Source organism: Dioscorea cayenensis, unplaced genomic scaffold, assembly GCF_009730915.1.
Source record: "Dioscorea cayenensis subsp. rotundata cultivar TDr96_F1 unplaced genomic scaffold, TDr96_F1_v2_PseudoChromosome.rev07_lg8_w22 25.fasta BLBR01000946.1, whole genome shotgun sequence".
NCBI classification, from domain to species: domain Eukaryota; kingdom Viridiplantae; phylum Streptophyta; class Magnoliopsida; order Dioscoreales; family Dioscoreaceae; genus Dioscorea; species Dioscorea cayenensis.
Window position 1 is genome coordinate 88377 of NW_024087337.1, and position 24283 is coordinate 112659.

At 35.0% G+C, this 24283-nt stretch overlaps 3 protein-coding genes across 3 annotated transcripts; all 3 read right to left on the reverse strand.

Moving 5' to 3' along the window:
- Positions 1 to 577: 577 nt before the first annotated feature.
- LOC120255322 (nodulin-related protein 1-like) lies at positions 578 to 1299 on the reverse strand. Its single transcript, XM_039263161.1, has one exon. The coding sequence runs from the start codon at positions 1227 to 1229 to the stop codon at positions 750 to 752; it is 480 nt and encodes a 159-aa protein (XP_039119095.1). The 5' UTR covers positions 1230 to 1299; the 3' UTR covers positions 578 to 749.
- A 936-nt stretch (positions 1300 to 2235) lies between these two features.
- On the reverse strand, positions 2236 to 11078 carry LOC120255321. The gene is made up of 9 exons (XM_039263159.1): positions 10247 to 11078; positions 9781 to 9969; positions 8842 to 8934; positions 8559 to 8741; positions 8375 to 8477; positions 8114 to 8299; positions 4164 to 6595; positions 2945 to 3546; positions 2236 to 2741 (listed from the first exon to the last, which is right to left on the reverse strand). The coding sequence occupies exons 1-9, from the start codon at positions 10475 to 10477 to the stop codon at positions 2732 to 2734; spliced, it is 4029 nt and encodes a 1342-aa protein (XP_039119093.1). The 5' UTR covers positions 10478 to 11078; the 3' UTR covers positions 2236 to 2731.
- A 10902-nt stretch (positions 11079 to 21980) lies between these two features.
- Positions 21981 to 22780, reverse strand: LOC120255335 (lamin-like protein). The gene is made up of 2 exons (XM_039263181.1): positions 22614 to 22780; positions 21981 to 22501 (listed from the first exon to the last, which is right to left on the reverse strand). Exons 1-2 carry the CDS (start codon positions 22768 to 22770, stop codon positions 22164 to 22166), a joined length of 495 nt encoding a protein of 164 aa, XP_039119115.1. The 5' UTR covers positions 22771 to 22780; the 3' UTR covers positions 21981 to 22163.
- Between the last annotated feature and the right edge of the window lie 1503 nt (positions 22781 to 24283).

Genomic DNA, 24283 nt, shown 5'->3' on the forward strand with positions numbered 1-24283 from the left:
CCATTTATCAAGTTCTCACTGCCTGTGTCAATTAAATTATAAAACTTAAAGCAAGAAATTCCCTTTGTGTTTGTCATATTGCTAGAAATATAAACATATATATATACTGTTATTCCTCTTATCAAATAAGCAATGTATTACTAACAAATATGATGAGCATAAAATTCCAAAAATATCCTGAAACAATTTAGAACACAGATATAAATTTTAGATAATGTATTCTTTTTTTTATTTAAAAAATAATAATAATGTGCCCCATGTCCTATACCTTTAATTTGCAACTTTCTTTTCAAAAAACTTGAATCTCAATTTCTGAATATGGACAAGACAGACATAGATTTTTCCTGTCCATTAGTTCAAAGACAATCCTTAAAAGTACTATTTCTAATTTTACTCAGGAGATCAGGGATCTACTAATGTGTGTATAATATATATATATATATATAGAACCATAGTATCATAGGCTTCTCATGAGGATACAAACTAACATTAATAATTGTTACTTAAAGTATCACAGACTTCCATGAGGATACAAGCTTACATAAATACACACTGCCTAAATTAGAGTGAACCAAGATGCACAAAGCCACAATCTGATTTTTCACAAATACAAACACTAATTAATAATAACCAACATAAAATTTAAGTTATATATATATAATAAAAATTCTAACAGGCACAACACAAAACATATATAGCAAGCAAACATAAACACAAATACTGAAAATAGTAAACTCATACATAGATTACTACTTAAACAATCCTTGAGCCACCTTCAAGTATTCACCAGCTCCACTTTTAGGTTCTTCTTCTTCTTCAGATGCAGCAGCAGCAGCAGGAATTGGTTCAGTGGTATCATGAGTAGCAGCAGCAGCAGTAGCAGCAGTTGGTTCAGTAGTAGTAGTAGTAGTAGCAGGAGGAGGATGATCAGTAGTAGGAGTAGTTGAAGGTTTGCCATATGAATGAAGGTATGTCTCAGCCTTGTCAACATACTGACCTATGCTTGTGTTCTTAAGCTTAGCTTGATCAGAGACAGCACCGAGAACATCTCCGGCGGCATCGGCCACCTTCGACTTATCGATCTTATCGGTTTCATGCCGATAAGCTGCAGAAGCAGCATCACTTAGAACCTTAGCACTACCCAGAAGTTCAGAGGATGAAGACTTGCTGTTGTTGTCATCTTCCTTAGTATCTGGATTGACAGCCTTGAGTATTGAAGAGAAGTTCATTGTTTTGAAGAAGAGAGGTTTGAAGCTTTGCTTTTGAGATTTGGAGAAGATGGTGATGGTGATGATGAGTGTGGGGATTTATAGAGTTGTAAATTGGTGATATTTCATTGATTCTTTGTTTGAAGTTTTGTGGATGAGATTCATGCAAAGTGTGTTTGTGAGATATGTTTGTATGGTTGTGTGGTTGTTGGTAATTGAATTGTGACTGTCAAGGCTTAAGATATTGGATGGCATGGGACCCTTTTTCTGTTCATATTGCCGACAGAAATTAAAGTTGGTTACTTTGCTTTAATTATTCATTAATTTAAAGTTTAATGACTTTGACTTTGATCACTTGCTCACCATAAATTACTTTACCATGTGAACTGTGAAGTGAAAGATTGTTTTTATGGAGCCTTTACTTGCCACCTCTTTAAAAAGCAGGGACATAAGTAAAAGCTGAAAATTAATCGTAAAAGTTAAAAATTAATCATTCAACTCATACATCTATTTTACCTTCGTATTCCATAATAAAACTAAATATCTCTAGGATATGAGTCATTTGGTAAAAATTAATTTAAAATCTTTTGGTTTTCATATATCATGACACCTGCATTTTTTATTTTATTTTATTAGATAAAAAAATTTCTTAATTGATTTAACTTAATTTAATTTCTAATTTATTTATACACAATTTTATTTTTAGTGCATGTCATGTCATTAGGCGTATAATTAAGTTAACAAATATATTATACAATTTTTATTTAAAAATAATACATATATATATATATGATTAATTATAATGAAAAATCACAATGCCTTCTATGATTATTGTACCGTTGGCCACCAAAACAAAAACCAGTGAGTTAATATAATCAATTTTTTGGTAGTCCTTTGAAAATTTAATCACAATTTCAAGCAGAGCAAAATATAACAAAAATAAGAAGAAAAGGACCAACACACAAGAGAGATGCAATGAACAAAACAGACAAATTTAAAGAAAAAAGGAAAAATTTTAACAGCTAAGTGTATCAAAATCTTGGGCATTAAAATGGTAGGTTAAGTTTGAAAAAGAGTTACAAATGGAATTTAACAAGTCTAGCAGCCCCTAAAGCTGGAAAAGATAACCCTAAATCATACATTGATGGTATCATGGTGTATTAACCAGAAAACTAAAACAGAGGAGAAGAAAGGAAATGCCTCTTGTGACACCCACAATATTAACCTTTTTACTTGCTAGTGGTTCCTAACTAAATGGGTAGAAGATCAACCATTTGTTAGTGTACATCTGAAGCATTTATGCTAGACCTAAAGGATGTCGGCATTACTGTACATGAACAGCAGGTGAAATGAAACTCCCCAGATCAGTTGCAGATTAGATGAGAGCTGTGGGCACAAGAGGAATTGTCGATAAAGGCTTCACGGCGCCGACCACCACTGTTCATAACATGATTAATTGAGTAATTCTTTGAAAAGCTCCAGCTTTCAGATGACCGATTTCCTTGACTTTGCTCAGGAGTTATTCATCGCGACCTGCTAAGATGACCACTTTAGCAACAAACTAAATAAACATGGACCGGTAATGCATGTTAAAGTCTCCGAGTTCAATGCAGATTGTTTGATAAATTCTTATCTGTTTGTAAGAAAACAAACTATAGTTGTCATACGAAATCAAGTCATTCTCAGAGTATATAAGCAAGTGATAAATAGACATGTATGATATGAACTGATGTTACCTCGGTATTAAAGGAGAGGAGGGTCGATCTGGCGAAGAACGCGAAGAACCTCCAAAATGTGCATTTTGTCTCTGGTCATAAGCTCCCCTGGCGGAAACACCCTCATTGGGTTGTACTTGTACTTCATTCATACTTGACAAACTAACTGACCCTATTGAACCAAATTCAAGCTGCTCGGCAGGAGACCCATATCCAACTCCTTGATTAAATGGATACAGCATCACAAAGGGAGGAAGTGCAGGTCCTGTTGGACTAGCTCCATTTGCATTTAAAGCTGGAAGTGGTTGGTATGAACCATATGTTGTGCTTGATGAGCTATTTGAGGGGTTACTTGACCGAAAAGAACTGGTATGGGAATTGTAGGATGTAATTGGTTCATGCCTATATGAATTCCATGTTTTGTCCGATCGGTTGTCAGTTGCAGATAATCGATCAGACTGAAGGCTTGGTTTCTCAGCTTGAGGTCGACCATAACTTCGGCCAGCGTTGCGTGATTTCGAGTTAATCCAGCTACTCTCCCTGTCAGATCGATCCCTCTGATCAAAATTTTGATTTCCTCTGTGGTTTCTTGTGTTTGAAGATTGGCGGTCCCTGAAAGATTTCTGAAATGGAAAAGGCATACAATAATCATTTCCAAAATCTTGCAAACGATGCAAAACAAAAAGCTCACAGAAATTAAATTTCCGAGTACAGCAGAGTTTCCCAGCTCATTGTGACTTTATCCAGGAAAGATTTTCAATGGATCAAATCAAACAGGATAATGTTAGATTATAAAGGAAAGGATGAGAGGAAGGATAACAAAAAATGCTTTTCAATGAACAAATATATGTATTCCATCATCTAAATAGGTAGCCTACTCTTCTGACATCAACTAAATTCATGTGTCAATTTACACAAACAGCAGGTGAGCATCATCACTTATGTTCAAGCAACCTAAAAGTTGAGAATCATCCATCGATTATATCCAAAGCATTGGCTTCATATACAATATTTTATAAGTTTAAAAATGAAAGAAATCGCAGGAGATTCAAGACACCTTAAGTTCAAACGTAAGGTGGTTAAAACATAAAAAGGCTAGCTAATGAATTAAATAATTAAGATATTCTGATTTTATATTGATGAAATTTATCAAAAGCGGAAAGCAACCATACCTCTTCAACAGGTACTAAAAAAAAATGAAAATGCAGATAAATACACATCACAGGTTAGGAAAACTTACAGGATTCGGCAAGTAGGTTCCAGTACCACGTCGATATCTGGGGATTTCCTCAGCAAAACGCTGGACACCAGAATTCCTACGAGGCCCAGGCTGAAGAGCGGTGACAGGAACCAATCTCGGGCCATAATTTCCAATCTGCGTAATAAGATTTCCATTGGATGAGAATGGTCTACCAGGGCCATCCCATGGGAAATGCCCTTGCAGGTATACTGGTGGGGCATTAGAAGAGTAAATCAATGGCCCTTGTTGGCGTGTGCTCTGGCAAAATCGTCCATATTGCAGACTCTGCCAATGACTAGCAAAGTCACTATTTAGAATGTCAGCCTTATGCTCCTCCGCAAGAATGGGAGCAGTTCTTAATGCAGCTGAACCTAAATGAGCTTCAAACTGATCAAGACTCTCTCCTGCATCAAAATTCTGATCACATGAATTGACATGACCATGCTCCAGCAACTCATCATTATCCACTTGGGTGGTCGGGCCATTGGAATTGCCTGCTTCAGAAGGGAAATTATAGACTGGCACCATCGTCAGGAAGGGAACAGGAGGACCAGTTGGATAGAATGCAATAGGAACCACCCCAGTATTATTATTAACCAACTTCTGCTGCGAACCACTAACCAGTGGTGAGATTGAAATCATCGAGTCTGCACCAGCAATCTCTGCAGATTCATATCCGGGTGACTGATGGCTTCTAGAACGTGGTGAAGCTTCATCATCGGCCTGTGCAGAAAACAAATCCAAAGAATCCTCATGCTGCCACCCACTTTTTGTTTTAGCGGGAACAGAGGTTGCATCTGAAGAAGGTTTCCTTCCACGTCTATCCTTCACTGGCTTGGAGGCCTTGATGGATGATCCATCCCACGAATTTTCAGAAGCTGACTTATTCCTTGAAGAGCCAGGCTGATGGCCAGAAAGGGATCTTGAGTTCCCAGTCCTCTCATTAGCATTATTTTCACTAGTTCTGCTTGTTTGATGATGGAAAGCAGTAAAATCATCAGTTGCCAATTCTTTCTCCTCCCTGGCAAACTTATGATGTCCTCGCACAAAGGGAGCACCCGAATTATTTACCTGTAATGATGCAACAGAGTCGAGAAATCCCAGAGTTGGCTGTTTTTGATCATCAGGAACGATCCTATGAAAACCTCCAGCATCAAGTTCAAACCCTCTATTGGATCCAGCCACGTGTTCATGCCAGAAATGATCATTATCCTCATGATTTATTTCTGGCACACTACAACTTTCATTGCCAGATTCAATTTCTTCTGAATTTGAACTGAGAGTGGAAGTAGGGTAAGCATGGGAGAATTGTGAAGAAATAAGAGCATGAGAGAAATCAAATTTGGGTGCCCATGCTGGGTCTATTAATGGAAAGTTAGTGGGATAAATGCTTGCCAAATTTCTTTGAGCACAACCAAGTGAAGCCAGAGAAGGAGGCAATGGTATAGGAAGATGAGGCATACTAAAATGCAAGGGCAAACGAATTGGGCCAGAAAAATTATGACCACTGGAAGATGCTCCCAAATTGATCAAATCCTGCTGCTCCTGGTCCAATTCCTGCTGTAACTCGATTGCTTCAGCAACAGAACCAAGGTCTCCACCCACAGTTGTGAAGCCAACATCCTGATAATCACTCGAAACACTGTCTAAGTCAGAAGACCGAAGGCTTTTATGAGGGGAAATCTGCCTCAAAGATGATGGATCATCAGAAGATATTCCACTATGGCATCCAGAAGCTTCATAGCTTGATTCTTTTCTACCAAAACTATACTCAGACTTTGTGTGAGCAATCTGATCTTTCCCTGTACCTGGAACTTTGTTTTTATTCCCCCCAAATGACACTTCTGCAGATGAATCAATTAGTTCTGGACTTGAACGTGTCCTTGCAAACTGAAACCTTGCCTGGCCTCCCAGATCATTTAGAGGATAAACAGGCCTGGAATTTTTCTGATTCTTTTCAGCTTGAGAAGACCCTCTTGAACTAGTGCTCTTCTCAACCTTATCTGAAGCCCTGGTGTTGCTTGGGTTGGAGATATTTTGCTGGATTGGAGAGTAAGAAGCTGATGGAGCACTCGTTTTAACAATATTTGCTGACTGCTGCCTGATATTTTTAAAAATCTGAGAAGTCCTAGCTTGAACGCCAAGACTGCCTTCAGCCTGATACTCAACAGGACCCAAACGTTCGCTATTTTTCTTAATGCTTGATGTGCTTCTGGAATTGTTAGATTCTTCTTGCGAACCACTTTTTGAAGGTTGCAACTGGCAGAGACTTGGGCTAGGAGCATCAGGGCGATTACCACTACCATGCCTCTCCCATGTGTTCATGAAGAACTGATTCAATTCAGCAATGAGGTTTTCTTTTGGACAATGAACTAATTTGGCTAGTCTTTTTGCTCCAAAAGAAAAGGCACTACGTATCCTAAAAAAGTTCCCTGAAATAAAAACAAAGATACAGCATGATGTGAGCATGCTTGTTTGTAATTCCTACATAACATCAAGAAGTATGTGGCTCAAAAAATCATTTTCATAAAAGACATAGTAGAGTAATAATAGAAAATGGCAATAAATAAAATTTTTTGTATGAAATCAATGTTGGATAAGGAGCAAACACTGAAGCCATTTGGCGCAATTATCAGAGTCAACTATCTGAGCATCATATAAGAAAGTCAAAACTGGTGCAACATTTCTATCAATATGCATGCAGGAAATAAAAGGCTCCAAACTCAGTAATAGCAAGGTTTCCAAGTTAATTCAGTGCATACTTTGCCATAAAGGAGCACCAAAACGCACGTATAAGAAAAGTATATCCAGTTGAACAAATAGGTCAATACAACAAACAAAATGCATTTGGACAAAATTAAAACAAAATGCATAAAACAGTTTATGAGCCATTAAGCACATTTCTGCAAGCTAATAATTTGATGCAAAGTACACATTCTGCAGCTGCCGCATGTAAGAGTGGTAGTTAAAGTATTTAAACCAGGATTTTACCAATGCCTTATAGTTGAATAACCATGAAATATGTTGGCATCTCGCCTCCATAATAAACCAATAGCATGTCATGATCGCAATGCTATAAAAAATGATTGGAATGTGCAGGCAGTCAACCAACCACATAGAATATATATGGTAGACATAGACATATGCAGATCAATTTAAAATTTGAAAAGCAAAAATGTCATCACAACAAAGAAAATAAAATTAAAGGAATTGATTAAGCCGATATAGAACAGTCATAAGGGAAATCAATTGAAAAGTAATGCATTTAACTTAAAAAACATACAGCATTTTATTTACATTCTTTAGCAGAATCAGATGATGACTATTAGCATGTCATTAGACAAAAACTAGACTAGAAGATGCATTTGACAGCCAACCAGGATTAACTTCATGTATTTTCTAAGAGGAAGTAAAGGTATTCATAAATCATGTTAGTTAAGATGTTGGTGAAGAAAAAACGAGAAACTAAATGCAAAAATGCTAATTAAGAAAATTTTGGTGAAATGAAAAAATGAAGGCATGCATAAGATTGCCTAGAGGAAATTACATAGTGATGGCCGTAATAAAAATCAGTAGCTAATATAAACAATATTGGTGCATTGGTACAAATGAATTTCATTTTAAAATAGGGCCCTTTCAAGGTTGACCTTGTTTAAATTTGAAAATGTACTGAAGAAAGAACTGATCAATCACAAAACAGAATAATGAAGCAAGCTTGAAGGGTCTTGCACTTCATAAAGAAACGACTGATATGGTAGTTTAGATTTCAAGGAAGGAAACCCACAATAAATAAATTAAAACGGGAGGGGAAAAAACCAAAAAATACAAATATTAACGCATGGAGAAAAAAAAAAGTCGAAAGAATAGAGACAACTGTAACAATATCAAAAGGGAAAAGAAGATGACCAAACTGGCACATCAAGTTCAAATTTAAATTTTATTACACATACCTTTGCTGACGCTGCGACCAAGGTTATTATTGATTCGTAAGGGATCAATTACATTGAAATGTTTTGAAATAAAAGGCTGGCCCTGGCTTTCTTGACCTCCTGGGAAAACAGCATACACCATGCTGCATGAATCAAGAAATCCTTTGCTAAGCAATAATTCGCCACCATCGTTCCGAGGTGGTTCCGCTGAATTGGAGAGGAAAACATGAGATTAAAGTTCTTGAGTTTCTCACACTAGCAATATTAATAATCCTAACTTACCAATCATATCAGGCAATGAATTAACTGGAACTGGACCCCAAAGACTCACACAGAACTTGTCCCAATCAAAGTTGCTGAAGAACTCAAGAAAACGATATAGAACCTGAAATTCAATGATAACAAACATGACATGGTCAGAAAATATTAGGAAGTAAAAAGGGTATACAACTAGCAGTAAAGTTACCTCAAGTGGTCCAGCAAACGAATTGTTAAACACATGAAATATATAAAGAACCAGAGTTTCTAAAGCATAGGTGGATATAAGCCCATGATGAGCACCAAGTATACGGCTCTCATAGTAACACCAGGCTTTAATCAATATAATGCTTCGTTTGAAGAGATGGTTGTGATTTATCAAATGGTCAATCTGCCAAAATAAGAAATATATCAGTAAAAGACTTCTATCATATGAAACTGTTCATTATCAGGTTCTGTTACTTCAAAGAGAAATTCAAGACTGAGCTTACCTCTTCAAGGAAACAAAGTGTACACAACCCACCAACCTGATTAAAAGATATATCTACAACAATATTTTCTACAAGACACTTTACTATCTTTACCTGCAAATAGAAATAAGGGAAGACGTCAGCAAATGGAATGTCATTGAAGGACCTTCCAAAGTAAAATCAATTGATACAATGACCAAAAGAAGATTGGTAGGTTCATTGTAGTCCTCAGCTGTTATCGGCGAAACCCAAACTAAGTAATTGGTAAAAAAAAATTCAGGGAAAAAAATATATAGATAGAATGTGAACATATGAAAAAACATTTGTTGTACTCAAGGTACTTTCTGCACCATAATGCATCAGAACTCAAGAAATGGTAAGCCAACTTCAAGCTCAAAGACTAAGAAATCCAAGATGTGTTAAATAAAACAAAATTAAATTATTACACCATAATTAAGTTTTTTAGAGGAAATTGTTCTTCATTGGCTAACACCAGCTCATATATCAAACAAGGACTGAGTAATTGTCAAGATTGATCAACCTCACCTATTGACCCATACATTCATATATCATCCAGAAGATAGTGTACAAGGAATCAAGATATAAACAAACACAAAAAGTAAAAGAGAAAAAGCCCAGCCACTAGGTTTGCAGAAATATTCAGGCCCAGGATTCTCCATGCTACCATCCTTAACTTTAAAATGGAAAATCCAAAATCTAGAGAGTTAAAGATAATTCTGTTCTCTTTACTCAAAATCTTATATTCTTTCATAGATATATTCCGTGAAAAACAAACCATAAAGTGCCAATAGGAAATCGTTTCATGTAGTAAACATAGATTTTCAATCGTGGTTCTATTTTAAGTAACACCATAGCAACACCACATATCATGGAGCAAAATCTAAAAACATGATGAATAACAATTGCAAGTCTGAAAAATATGGGCTCAGAAGTGCATACTTCTGCTTGAATATACTGAACTTCTTTAACATGGAACTCGGCATTCTCATTCTTCTCCTCATTCTGTAGCACGTCACGTACTGTAATTGCCCATGTGTCTTTCAAATTCTCATTCTTGCTAAATGCTGTCAAATCTATGTCTCCATCAGGTAGATAAGTCTTAAGAGGCACAGAACCAAATGTAGAAACCTGATAACAAATCAATTATTCAAAAAGAGTAAAAGCACCATTAAAACATCAATCTAAAAAAATTCAAAAACCGCTCAAACTAATAAGAACAGGAGGAACAACATGATACTTTGCCACTTTTCTTTCTCTAGCAATAATGAGACAAATCATATCAGCCTAGAGAACATTTCAACTAAATCACTCATGAGCTTAGCACATTAATCATTCACGAAAACCCATGAATTGAAAATTTATCATCTGAATGGAAACAAAAAGCCACCAAAGAGCAAGAATTCACCTGACAAGGGAAGCAGTTCATGATAAGTCGTCGGACATAGTCAGCCACAGCATTCCGGCGTTCCTCAGAAGGCCGGTTGGGCTGAATGCAAGCAATCAGCTCCGCTGTTCTCTCTTCGGCAAGAGACCACCGTTCCTCATCAAGCACTCGGGTAACACCAGCAGCATCAGTGGACAAAAGTCCATTGGGCTGCAAGCCACCCGGCGGTGCCCAGCCTCCATGCTGGCCCATGCAAATGCTAGTGCTTCACAGCTAAACTCTGCCGTCTCCAACGCAAGCACACACTGAATCCCCTTCAAAACAATCCAATCCAATGACACAAAGATCACAAACAACAATCTTTCATAATCCACGAACAATCATCAAGAACCTTAAAATCCCAATCTTGACACGATCGCCTTCTCGGGACTCAAGATTCCAACCCTAACTCTGTTGAAACAAATCCAAAAATAAAAAAGGCAAAGAAAACAAAGAAAAAAAAGCTTTGATAACCAAAACCCTAGATACAAAATCAATACGAGAGCATCCAATGATCACAACAACAATAACAGAATCACGAAACCCTAAAAACGAAGCCAAGTCCCCCACGCAAAGCGCTCGATAGAAGAAAACCCCCAAACGCAACGAGGGCTTGAAGAAGACACCGAGCCCTAGCAATGAGAGAACCAAAAAAACCCTAGAAAATGGAGAAAAGTCGGATCGAAACAGCAAAAAGATGACAACTTTGAAGCGAATTGAAGAGATTAGAGAGGAAAACAACAGCGGAATCGAGAGATTGGAAATGGAGAAGAGGAAAGAATGGAAGAGGAGGAGAAAAAGGGGCGAAATTGAAAGACCTCCAAAAAATAATTATTATTATTTTTAAAATAATAAAAATAAACAATAAAATGTTTTTATAAAAATTAATTAAATAATTAAATAAAGCCAATTTTAACGTCTTTTGGGCACACGTGTGTGAATTTTGCGTGTCCCACTTCTTCATAATCACTGCCATTAAAAGCTCGGTGGTTTGTTGATAGTCGGGTTTTTATTAAAATTTTTTATAATTGATAACAGTTCAAATTATTAAAAAAATATATTTTTATAAATATAAATAATAATTATGTAAAAATAATTTCAATACTCACGTGTGTATGGATTCCGCTCTCATTTAGTCCATTGAAATTTGTACATGTTTCTACCTATTTTAACTTTAAATTTTATTACTTACATGCAATTTTATTTACATTAATTTCTCCTCTCCCAAGCAATTTTATTCCACTAGCAAAACTAAAAATAAAATAGTTATTTTAAAAAAAATTATAACCGATTTATGCTATTCTTCTTTTGATTCTATGAGTAAATGCCTTCATATGATGCTTTCATATGATGCTCGAGCTTTTATTATAATTATTTTAAAATTTTATAGTTCAAATTTTTCATTAAATTTGGATAATGAGATGCTAACTTGTGCATCATAGTTTGTCTTATTCGGCCATGAATTACAAGGTAAAATAGTGTTTTTAATTTTTACCAATATGTTTTATGTTATTCTTTATATAAATGTTTTTTTATAATGACTGAGTTTATAAAATAGTTATTTTAATATATTTATGTAATGCAAAATTGGAGATGCCGATGTGTAGGTCACATTGTCTTATTTAATGTATATATATTCTTTGAGCTAATGCTTTCCTAGGATGATAAAGTTTTTAAAATAACTATTTTAATATTTTATACAATTTAATTTCTCATTAAACAAGAGTAATCAGATACATACATCATACTATATCTAATACACGAGTAAATCCAAAAATAAAATTTATTTTTAAAGTTATCATAAAACTATTTATATTATTCTCTTTTAATTATAAGTAAATATTTTCATAAAATGATCGAGCTTTTAATACAGTGGAAATTGGCAAAAAAAACCCTTTAAGTTTGTAAAATTGCCAAAAACACTCCGTTAGTTTTGCAATCCCCAAAATCCCCCTCCTTTTAAACTCTATGTTTTTCAAACCCCCAAACCCTGTAACGGATGTGAACGGAGTGAGTTTCAAATTTTTTGGACGAAAATGCCCTTGCATGGGGAGTCGTGCACTGCACCATCTCGGCGATTTGAGAGAAGTGGGCGGTTTTCCAGTAGGGTAATCCCGAGAGCAATTTATTGGAGCCGCTTACTTTGCTTTTTTTCTCAACTCACGCCTTCGCCTTTTCCATTTCGAAGTTGTCTCTACCGCGAGCCTCCTGTAATTAGCATTTCATCGCCTTTTTCCCTTTCCACCCGGTATCTCGAAGGAGAAGTCCCCCACGCAACTAGTTGGCATTTCATCGGGTTCTGATCTAAGGTATTGAGTATGGTTTTTATGTTAAGCTGCTACATTACAAGAAAGATTTTTTTCGGTTTTTGTTTTGTGCTCCTGTTTTTGTTGGAAGATATTGAAGTCTGCAAGGGATTTCTACTGGGGTTTTTGTTAGTCTCGAGGAGATTTCTACGGTGTGGTTTTTGTTTTGCATTTTTCAGATGTATACACTATCGAAATAGTTTTTTCGATTGTTATGATTTGTGTAATATTTATAACATACATTTCCCCTTTCGTTTGATATGGTTGCAGTTTGACAAAGGAGGTTGACGTTTAAGAAATGAGATGTTACAGTTTAAAATTTGTTGTCTCTGTTTAAGTATTCTCGTCTCTGCTTTAAAAAAATGGGTCTCGTTTAACATGTTATATCTCCGCTTTAATAACCGAGAGTTTACCGCTTAAAAACCTTATATTTCCGCTAAAACTTTTGTCAATACTGCATGTTGAATGTGTTGTTATTGTTGCAGGCTTGTGATTATGGCGGTCAACCTAGTTAATGGGCTATGCTATTTGACACCTGGCTGTGGAGACCTTAGTCGAATTGAAAGATAACATGACCCCTCGACTATCGGGAGATTATTCGAAGGACACCGCTTTGCGCTGCTCATCGAGCTGGAAGCTATATACCAAGAGGGCCCTTCTTGATTCTCTTTTGCAAAGGTACGATGGTCGCACCAATAAATTCGAGGATCGGGAAAGCCTCGCCGAGTTTCGGACCTCAAGATGTGGCCCTCGTTCTTGGTCTCGCGTTGCGATGGCGACGCAGTGGTCTTCGTAAGAAGAAAACCGAGACGCTGCTCAAGGGCGGTATCTATCAAAGACCCTACGAGAGACACAAAGACTCCATCAAGAGCACTCGGTGCAACTTGTTCGACGAGGGAAGAAGAAGATAATTTTGTCAAACTCCTGATGGTGTACCTCATGGGGACAGTCCTCTTCCCAAATACATCATGCTCGGTTCCGAACTGGATCGTTGATTACGTCGATGTGGCCGTTGCCGCTGTTGAGAAGGTCGTTGACTCTCTTCTCGATGAAATCCTCGACCCGGTGGAACCGGCTGCCGAGATTGCGGCATCAAAGATGGACACAATCCCTGAAGATCAAGAACAAGTTAAGGGTGTGTCTACAAATGATGCTGTTGTCATGGCCACGGTTGAGAAGATCGTCGAATCCGTTGCCGTGGCCGACAGTACCGCAGCCAAGCAGGACACAATCCCACCACAACAAGAACCATGTAAGGATGTGTCTGCGGTTGATGCTGTCGCCGTCGTCCCTCAGATCGAGCCGGACACAATCCCACAACAAGAACAACCATGTAAGGATGTGTTCTGCGGTTGATGCTCGTCGCCATCATCCCCGCGATCGAAGGAAGATGCTCTGAAGACCCCGACCGAGCAACGAGAGAGATGATCAAGGCCAATCAAAAAAATTGGACCGGGACGGCTCGGAAAGCTTTTTTTCCGAAGAAGAAGAAATGGGTTGGCTCGAGTCGTCTTTAACAACATCTGAGCGAGGGAGTTGATGAGGATCTTCCTCAACTGCTCTATGGACGGGTAAGTGTAACGTTTTTATGTTATTGTTTAAAGGGTTTCTTATAGTGTTTAACTATTTCCTAATAGTGTTTAATACCTTTATGTTATCATTTAAGTTTTCTACTTATCGTTTAATTATATATAATATCATGTAACAATTGATAATATCATTTAAATATTTACAATATGGTCTTATATATCTGTTATCGTTTAACCTCGAAAGACCGTGCGTGTGGAAGAATGACGCTGCCAAGACCACACGCTGACAGTTATACACGCAGCTTGAGGGGAAGGAGATGGTCATTGATGATGTGATGGACGCTTTCGTATGCATCATACAAAAGTCGCTGAGCAAAGAGCCATATCCTTACAAGAGGCGCGCCTCCATCATCAGACCGCTTGCGCTATTTATGTCAAAGCAGGACGACGCACATGACACAATTATGGCTATGATCGGGGATGCTCTGTCGAACCTCGCATGAAGTTCAAATTGTCATCCTCCCGATAATCATGAATGGTCACTTCCATGTCGTCGTCCCGGACAATGATAAACAAGAATACAGGGCATTATTCTTCATGTCCGGGTACGATAAGGACGCGTTGGACATGATAAGTTCTTTAATTATGTCCGATTAATATCCGTTTGGTATTTAAATCGGTATTCTAATCTCGACTTGCATATCTCGACAGTGAATCTATTCGACCTTTGTGTCGATATGGAGTTCAGCGAGTCGTGACGACAAAAGTACCCACTGCGTGCATCGACATAGAAACCCCACGCCAAAAACAAGGAAGCGTTGATTGCGCCCTCTACGTCATGCGGTTTATCGAGCAATTACTTTGGGGTGAGAAGTTACGGCTACCGCAGACAGACGTTCCTTACCTCAGATTAAGGTATGTTACCCGCATACTTAAGGAGGGGAGGGCAGCCGGCGTCCATGACAAAGGGGGGTCGTCACAAGCGGGTTAAATTTTGTTTTTGAAGAACATGTCCTGTATATCTGAATGTCAATTTTGTTTTCGAATGTAAATCTGGACAAATTCAATTCATTGTTTTCGTGTTCGAAGAGCATGACTTGTATATCTTAATGTAGATTAAATTTTTTGGGAGGTACCCAAACTTTGACTTTGTATATTTTCGGTATCCCAACTTTGATTTAGATCAAAACGGTTACCCAGCTATGATTCTTTTTCACCGGCAGGCCACCCAAACAATTCCGGCCCATATGTGCTGATGTGGAGGCCGGTTTTTACACACTCAGCCTTTGAAATCCAAGTCATTATGCCACGTGTATCTACCACATTAACAATAGATCACATCACCCAAATTCTTTGCCAATTCAAAGACACCAGTCATCTACATAAAACTCAATATTCCTCTTCCTCTTCACATCGTCACGGAGATAGGGTGAGAAGAGAAGGTGGAGATGGTGCACAACCACGACAAGGGAAAGAGCGTGCGCTAGCGTTGTCCATTTCATGGAGGGTGAGCAAGGTTGCTTTCTCTTTCCTGACGAGCAAGAGTGGTCCACAACAAGATGGATTTGTCCTTAAAGTCACCAACGAGAGATTGCTGGCAAGGAAGACAAAGGGATTAGTTGGTGGCTTTGTTATTTTTTTCATTATGTTTTTTGGTACCTTGAGGGATTTTATTTTGTAATTATTTTTTTTTGTGTAATTTTGATGATGGGTTTGCAGGATGTGCATCAAGGGTTATTTTTTCATCTATTGATGTTGTAGATGTGGTTGTTGTTTCACGTAGGTGTGCCTATATTGTCTATTGATTGCAATAAGTTTTTTTCTTTTTCGGTTGTATTAGCAACTCTGGTTGTGCCTATATTGTCTGTAAATATCTTGATGTTTAGAGTTTGTGAAACATCTGCAGCTCTACTTTGCAGGCGACCACAAGCTTCTCTTCCTCGCTCACGACCAAGGCTAACACCGTCACCTCTTCTTCATCACTCTTCTCGTTTCCAAAACCAAACAATGAGGAATGTCTCCTTCTTTCATTCTCAAGACGAAAGGGGCTTTGTTGACGCGTGGCGAGCACTGATCGACACGTGAGTTTCTCCATGGCTGACATGGAATTAAGGTATTTTACTGACGTGGAAATTTATTCTAACGTGGCAGAATGACTTGGATTTCAAAGGCTGAGTGTGTAAAAACCGGCCTCCACATCAGCACATATGGGCCGGAATTGTTTGGGTGGCCTGCCGGTGAAAGAGAATCATAGCTGGGTAACCGTTTTGATCTAAATCAAAGTTGGGATACCGAAAATATACAAAGTCAAAGTTTGGGTACCTCCCAAAAAATTTACTCGTAAATTTTGTTTGTTTTGAATTGTAAAGCAGGTTAAATTCCATTCAGTTTCATTTCATTGTTTAATTTACGTTCTAATTGTGTACATTTCACTTTCATTGTTTAAATATACTATATATCGTTTAAACATCAGTTGAAATGTTTCAAATTACAGTGTATCCATTTAAAATAACAATGTCTCTGTTTAAATACATTCAATTCGTTGTAAAGAGTAAGAGTTTAAATATAGAAAGTTGTCCATCAATACACAATGTTTCCCTATCATCGTCGGCTTATTTACAATGCCTAGCTCGCGATCGTTTCATCAGAAGATCTACATTGTGACCGGATCCATGGCGGTAGCTGCAATGTAACTCGCTGGACATCAAACGCTTGCGACTCGATCCTCTTTCGTCTAGGCCGCTCGGTCGACTTCGTCACAGCGGTGATCAGAAGCGAAACTCACGATTTTCGTCCCGAAGGCTCGTCATCGTCGGGTATGGGGAATATAGCTTCCTTGTACGCCGGTTTGTAATTGTCGACGGTGAAGTACCCGCTAATAAATCGATGTACGTTGGTGTGCATGCGCATTATCTGCGCGTAGCGTGTTTTGCAAGGGATACCATAAACTTGCCACCTTCGACATGAACAAGTTCGATGGCGAGATCCACGGAGTTGCTTCTGACCGGTCGATCACTTCATAACGATCATCGACACAACGACCAACACGAAGATTTCGGCTGTCCTCAACAATGATCTCTACCTTCGAATGTATGTCTGGGCATAAATAGGTCTCCCATTTGTTCGCTTGTTCACGCCGGTTACATAACATGCGCATCAACTTGAACCTGGCAAATAAGGTTAAACAAAGACAGTGATGGTTAAATAATTCGTAAACATGGTTAAACATTATTGTAAATATTTAAACGAAAGGATTAATATTTAAAGTCAGAAAAGTTTAATTAAACAAAGATTGAGAATGTTTAAAGGGTAACACTAAATGTTAAGTGTAAACCAACATTCGCAGACCTTATAGAGTCGACCATTTTCGTCACCGGTAAATGATGAGCTTCCTTGATCCAAGCATTGAACGACTCCGCGACGTTTGGATACATCTCACCCCAACGATCACCTCCGAACAGATAATTCGACCAATGTGCCATATCCGATTTATTAATCAACCAGTGATGAGCTTTGGGTGATGTGGCCTGCAGTTCATTCACAATAATTTTCCCTTTAATATAACTATCTTAATATTTCATATAATTTAAAGTTTCATTAAAAATTTGGCAAGGGATGCTCGCATGTTGATCAGTCACACAATGTATTATTTGGCACCAAAGCCAAAAATAAAATAGTAATTAAGAAATAATTTAGGGATCCTATGTTAATTTTATTTTAAAAAAAAATCTCATTAACCTATTTACATTATTTTCTTTTAATTCTCTAAACAAATGTCTCTGTTCTAAAATTTTGTATTAATTATTTTAATATTTATGCAACTCAATTTTCCATTAAAAAGATTTAATAACCGAGTAACTAACTCATAGACTAGTGGTTTTCTACATTTTTTGTGTTTTAGAGTTCTTGAGTTCAAAAACCTCTCAAGTACAATGCAAAAAATATAAAATAAAAATGTACTTGTCACCGATTTATCAAAAAAAAAATTTAGTAACTAGATTCTAACCCATGTGCATTAAATCATGATTAATGGAAAGCAAAATTAAAGGAAAAAATTGTCATTCTATAAATCATCCATCAATCTCTTTATTCACTTTTTTGACCCTATGAGTAAATTTGTTCACATTGTGATCGAGTTTTTACTTTTTAAGATAACCATTTTAATACTTTTTTGTAAATTAAATTTCTATGAAAAAATCAATAACGAAATACCAATACACAGATTATAAGATGTCTTTTTTATTTAGTATGAATGCCAAAAAAGAAAAATAATAATAATGTTTTATTATATATTCCTATTGAGTTGGAATATGTGTGCAAGTAAATTTGATTTTATTTAAGATTTTTTGTATAATTTGTATGTCAAATTCTCCTTTAAAAAAAATTAAAGGTCTGTTTGGTCATGAGGTTAATATCATAATATCAACTAGACAGTCTAGGATCACTTTATAATTTTTTTTTTTTTACATAATTCAATTATCTAAACAAGTATATTTTATAATTTTAAGAATTATTAATATTAAAAATAATTGTCAATTATTAAAAAAATAAAAAATAAATATGTACTCCTCCATTTCATATTAACTGTCACATATTGTCACCTTTAAGAGTTTTATTATCATTAGCTATTTTTTTTTAACTTTGTTCTTTTCTTTCTATTAAGAGTTTTAGAATCATTAATTATCTTTTTTGCAACTTTGCTTTTTTTCTAGTTTAGAAAGAGATGTGCATTAATCAAAGTAAATAACTCTAATAAAAAAATATATATTTTTTAAAAATTTTAAAATATTTAATGACAATATTAATATTAGTGCAAATGTCAAATATAAATATAAAACATAATGGTAATATTATAACTCAAAAAACTGAAGTTAAAATACACACACACCGCATTAATTTCTAATTACTAATTAGTCAAAGATTTTCACTTAAAAAATTCCTACTCCAAGATTTTCACTTAAAAAATTCCTACTAGCCACTTTAAAAAATTTATTTAAATTTTATAATAACTCAAATTGTTTCTAAATTATCAATATATCATTATTTATTTTTTTGACTTATTGTCTCCTTCCCTTCAAGTTCAAGGGATCAATTGGAGCATGGAGCATGTTAGCCATTCACATTGCATTGGAGCTCATCCGCATAAAGTAATAAAATGTTAAAAATTTTAAAAATTTCTCCAAGTTTTTTTTAAGGTATAAAGTATATTTGAAATGACTTTTTAAAATTTATAAGGTGTTTGTGGTCCCATTTCTCTTAAATATAAATGTTATATCATAAAAATAAACAATGAAAAAATAAATCTAAAACTCTACCAACCAAGATTCTTTGCTTCGGTCACTTTGCTTCTTATATGTATAATATCTTGACTACTTTCATTTGTATCCATTATAAATTTACTAAAAAATAATTTGCTATATTTTTTCTAAATTGGTTTTATTTTATCCCATTGAATAAATATTAGTATTTTTAAGGATAAAATAAAAAAAAAAAATGGTTTCATAGCAAAGATTAGTCATTTAAAGCTTTCTTACAAATATTTCAAAATTTTAGAGATAGCATAAAATTTATGCGGTTAAAATATTATGGAAAATAAATAAATAACAAAAAAATATCATCCAAATTATAAATAGATATACAAGAATTTTGCTTTAGGTGTATATGTAAAATTTTGTCCAACGAGATCAAAGTTGTGACCCTCTACAAGAACTTCTAGATTTTTTTTTTATTTTGTTAGAAAAGAAAATGATCAAATTTTAATCATAAATTCTAACCAACTTATGTGATTATCTATGAAATTGCTCATACTTTCCTTCTATGGTTATATGCATCCCAATATTAAAAAAACAAAGCTAAAAGATTTCTTTAACGGTAAAAAAAATCTATAGTTTCTGAGGTTTTTTGCTTTATGTTTGTTTTAGTTTAAGCTTTTATCTTCACATCTTGTCTGTATTTTCACATGATTTATCTCCTTTGTAAAGTGTTCCTCTCTAGTTTTTAATGAAACATGGTTTGTCCAATTCTTTAAAAATAAAATATATATATATAGAGAGATGTAAAATAAGTCATTTAATTAGGTGCGTGAATAATAAAATTGTTCATTTTTTTTAACTATAATTGTTTCATCAAAATAAAAAAAATGCAAAATTGGAAGTTATTTTCAAGATAAACAAATCTCAAAGGATTTTTGCTGTCTTGAACTGTTGTATATAATTTATATTTAAATTTTTTTTTTTACTGAATTGAAAAATCATACAAGCAAATGTAATATTTGAAATCATTAAAAAGAGTTTAGCTTGTGGCAATAGAATACAAGCTAATGGGTATCCATAGATTCCAATAAGAGTGTCATTTCATCAACAAGATATTGATTATATTATACAAAAATATCATTAAAGTAAAACTTATCAAATGAAAAAAAAAATGTAGAACTTTTTCTTTGTCCACTACTTAGTTCTTGTCTCTTTTTATTATGACACTCTAAGATAAATGTTTTGTTTAATGTGTAGGATTAGATTTTAAATAAGTAGGGTTATACCTTTTCACTAAGATGGGACAAATTAAAGTTTGTGTTTGATTAGTCAGGAGTGAACAATCCATTAAAATTAATAATAGCAAAAACTCAAACAAAACCCATTAAACAAAGTCCATTATCACAAAGCATGGAGAAGAAATAACTAAAATAATAATAATAATAATAATAACAATAGGGAAAATTCAAATGGGAAAAACACAAAAAGAGTGGAAGAAAATGATTCTATTATATTAAATTTAATATAATAAATATAGTAGTGGTGCCTTAATTTGCAACTCATTTTATCCAAATAAAAATCTAAAATATGCTTAATCGGTTATAATTCAATAATTAGTCGAATTAATATAAATTCATTATAGACCGTGGTTGATTTTTATTACTTTTTAATGCAATTTAATCATCTATATTCTCATTGACGTCCTTTCACTATTATTAGGGACCTCAAAAAAAAAATTATAATTTTAAAAATCACATAACTCATTTATGTAAGTTTTTAATCAAAATCAAACTTAATTTGGATTATGAATTTTGCTAGTAAGAATATCTTCAAACATTATCCAAAAGTTATTAAAGTGGGATCATATGATAATTTCTTGTTTAAAGAAAAGCTTTCATGCCAAACACTTGCAAGCAAGTGAATTAAGTGATAATTTCTTTTTTAAATCAACTACTATTATAATTAAGATTAATTAAGATTAATTAATAACAACAATAAAGTCCGACATGCCACCAAAGCCACAACCCTAACATGTCCAAAAAATGCCACCCAATTTCTCTTGTCGGTGCATTCATCACATGGCCCCCTTCCAACTCTTTTCTCCCAAATTAGGGTTTCAAATTGAACAAATCTACCCATCAATTCTCATTATTTATTTGCCAAATCTTCAATTTTAACATTTAATTTCAGATATTTTTCCTCAAATGAGACAAAACTAACCAACGGTTTACAATCAAATTATTTCTAATTAAAGTTTTTAGATATCACATTCCTTTCAAAAATTTGGCATATTTTCATTTATTTCTTTGACATTTTATATCTCCCATTGCTTTCAATTGCCTTCAAATCCCCTCAATTTTTTTCCCCTAAATTTTTATTTTTATTTTTTTAACTAAAAAAAAGGAAAAAAAAAAAGGTATCTATGGGCCCATCTCAACCGTCCATTAATTAACACCGGTAACACCATCTTAATTAAAAGTTCTCGAGATCACCAACACCGTCATCCTCACATGTTCTCACAACCACCAAAGCATCACCCACTTAAAATGACAATAATACCCTCCACATTAAAAAAAACAAAAAAAAAGAATATTTCTCTTCTGAAAACGAAATACACTAGACTAATACATCAGACACAGTCAATCAATCACAGCCATTCAAATAACAAATCAACGGTACAAATCAAATTCAACAACTATAAAAACAAAACAAAAATTAACCCAAAAAAAAAAAAATCAACAACCATCATCATTTCACACAAAGACCAGGGGCAAATCTGGAAAACAAAAAAAAAAGAAAGCTCATCAGAGAATCACCGGAGAAGAAGAATTCCAGCGGCGGCGACGGCGGAGAAGAGACCAGCAACAGCAGCAGAGAAAGAAGAAGAGTAAAGAAGAGAGAAAGGAGCAGCAGAAGGGTGGGAAGGAGGAGGAGAAGGAGGAGGAAGCTTCTGAACATTAATGGCAACCTTCATTCCCTGATAACAGTAACCATAGCTACAAATAAAGTAGTAGTGCTTGGTTTCATTGAGCTCAAAAGCATAGCTCCGTCCTTTGCTATAGTTTCTAATGGGGTTTGACGCGTCGCATTTCTCGTATGATGTTTCATCTACTTGAACAACGTCTGCCATCCCTGACTGGTAGTAGAACACTGCGTACGTAAACCCCATGCAATCCCATGCATACATACATGCATTAGGGTTTATATATGTGTAGAGAAGATAAGGATAAAGATAATTGAAGATGTATGAATAGAGATATACCGAGCCAGTCACCGAGGTAGAAGGGTTTGTGTTTGTTGACCCAGGTGGTGTAGTTGACGCCGGGATTCCAGCCTTTCTCATCGCCGACGGTGAACTTGTTGCCGGAGATAGAGAGGGAGAAGGAAAGGAGGAGGAGAAGAGAGAGGAGAGGAGCCATGGATGGAGAGAGGGAGCACATGGGATGGCAGAAGGGGATTTTATAGAGGGGAGGGGAAAGGTGGGGTACGTGGAGCACATGGGATGATGCTTGGTTTCTATTTCTTTTGTTATGGGTTTTGTTTTTTTTTTAAGGGGTTATGTCTCTTGTGGTGAAGTTTGGTCAAAAGTTTTCAAGTGTTGTACCTTGTGTAAGAGAGTTACTGAAGTAGATTGAGTTGCTGATTTGCTTTGTGTTTTTGGTTGAGTGATGGTGAAGTTTAGTTGAATCAGTTGATGGTTTTGATCAAATTAATGATTTGCTAATTTTGTTCACTAAAAATACTTGAAATGCATAGTATAGATAAAGAGTGAATTAGTTAGAGAGGTTGGCCAAGCCAAATAGGGTTTATAGTCGGCATTGGCATTAGTTGAATGACGGTAATGTAGTGGTATTAACAGATTCCCAGTTGTAGCTATGAGATTACAGTCAAACTCTGTGTGATTGAATGATAACGTAAAAACTTAATAATTAATTTTTAGTTTATGCACATATAATTACAAAAAATATTGGGTAAGATTGTGAAAGAGAGAAGCAAAGATTCACTGACAAGGGGGAGAAAAAGATGGTTCTATTGAGCATCAGATGTTAAGAGACTTAAATAGATATTGTTTATATGAATTAAAAATTAGTTGGATGTATAATTTCATGTGAGAATGAGGGATTGATTAATAGTTTAGTACTAATAATAGAGTTACAAAAGAAATGATTAATATATAGAGAAATGTGTAGTGTAGTTACTGAAAGCTGGGAAGTAGTTGGCTTTTGACAAAGTTGGAGCACATGATCAGCAATCTCACCACTGATTGAGGAAATAACAGTTCCCAATATCACTTTTCTATACCTTTAAAAAAGTTTGTTTACTCACACTATATATATTTTTTTTTCATCCTTTTATTTTGCATTATTATTATTATTATTATTATTATCTCTAAACCAGAAGCTCAAAATTAATCTAGTGCGGTCCTTCCCTAGAGGTCTCCTCCTCTAGAGTTTATGTAGTCCGTTTTTATTTTGACATCACTCCAGATGGTTCTTTTTATTTTTGTTTTTCTACTTCAGTCTCTATCATTATTTGTTGTTGTTTTTGTTGTTTGTTTGAATTGTATTTTTTTAATTTAAGATTATGATTTATTTATTTTAAAATAAAAATAAAAATAAATTAGTCTAAACTATTACACCCTCATTTCCTTTCTTTTATAAATGCCCACTTTAAATGTTTTAGTGATGATTAAAAATTAAGTAAAATTAAAAATTATATATATTTAATTTACTTTAAAAATAAACTATTTATAATAGAACGGGGAGAATACATGAAAAACAATTAATAGATATGTTACTTACACAAAAAAATTAATTTTAAAATTATTTATTTAAGCCATGCAAATCTCTGTCATTGTGTTTAACTAATTATTAATTCATCAGTTTATTATCACAACAAAAATATTTAAATCGATTATAAAATTTATAAATT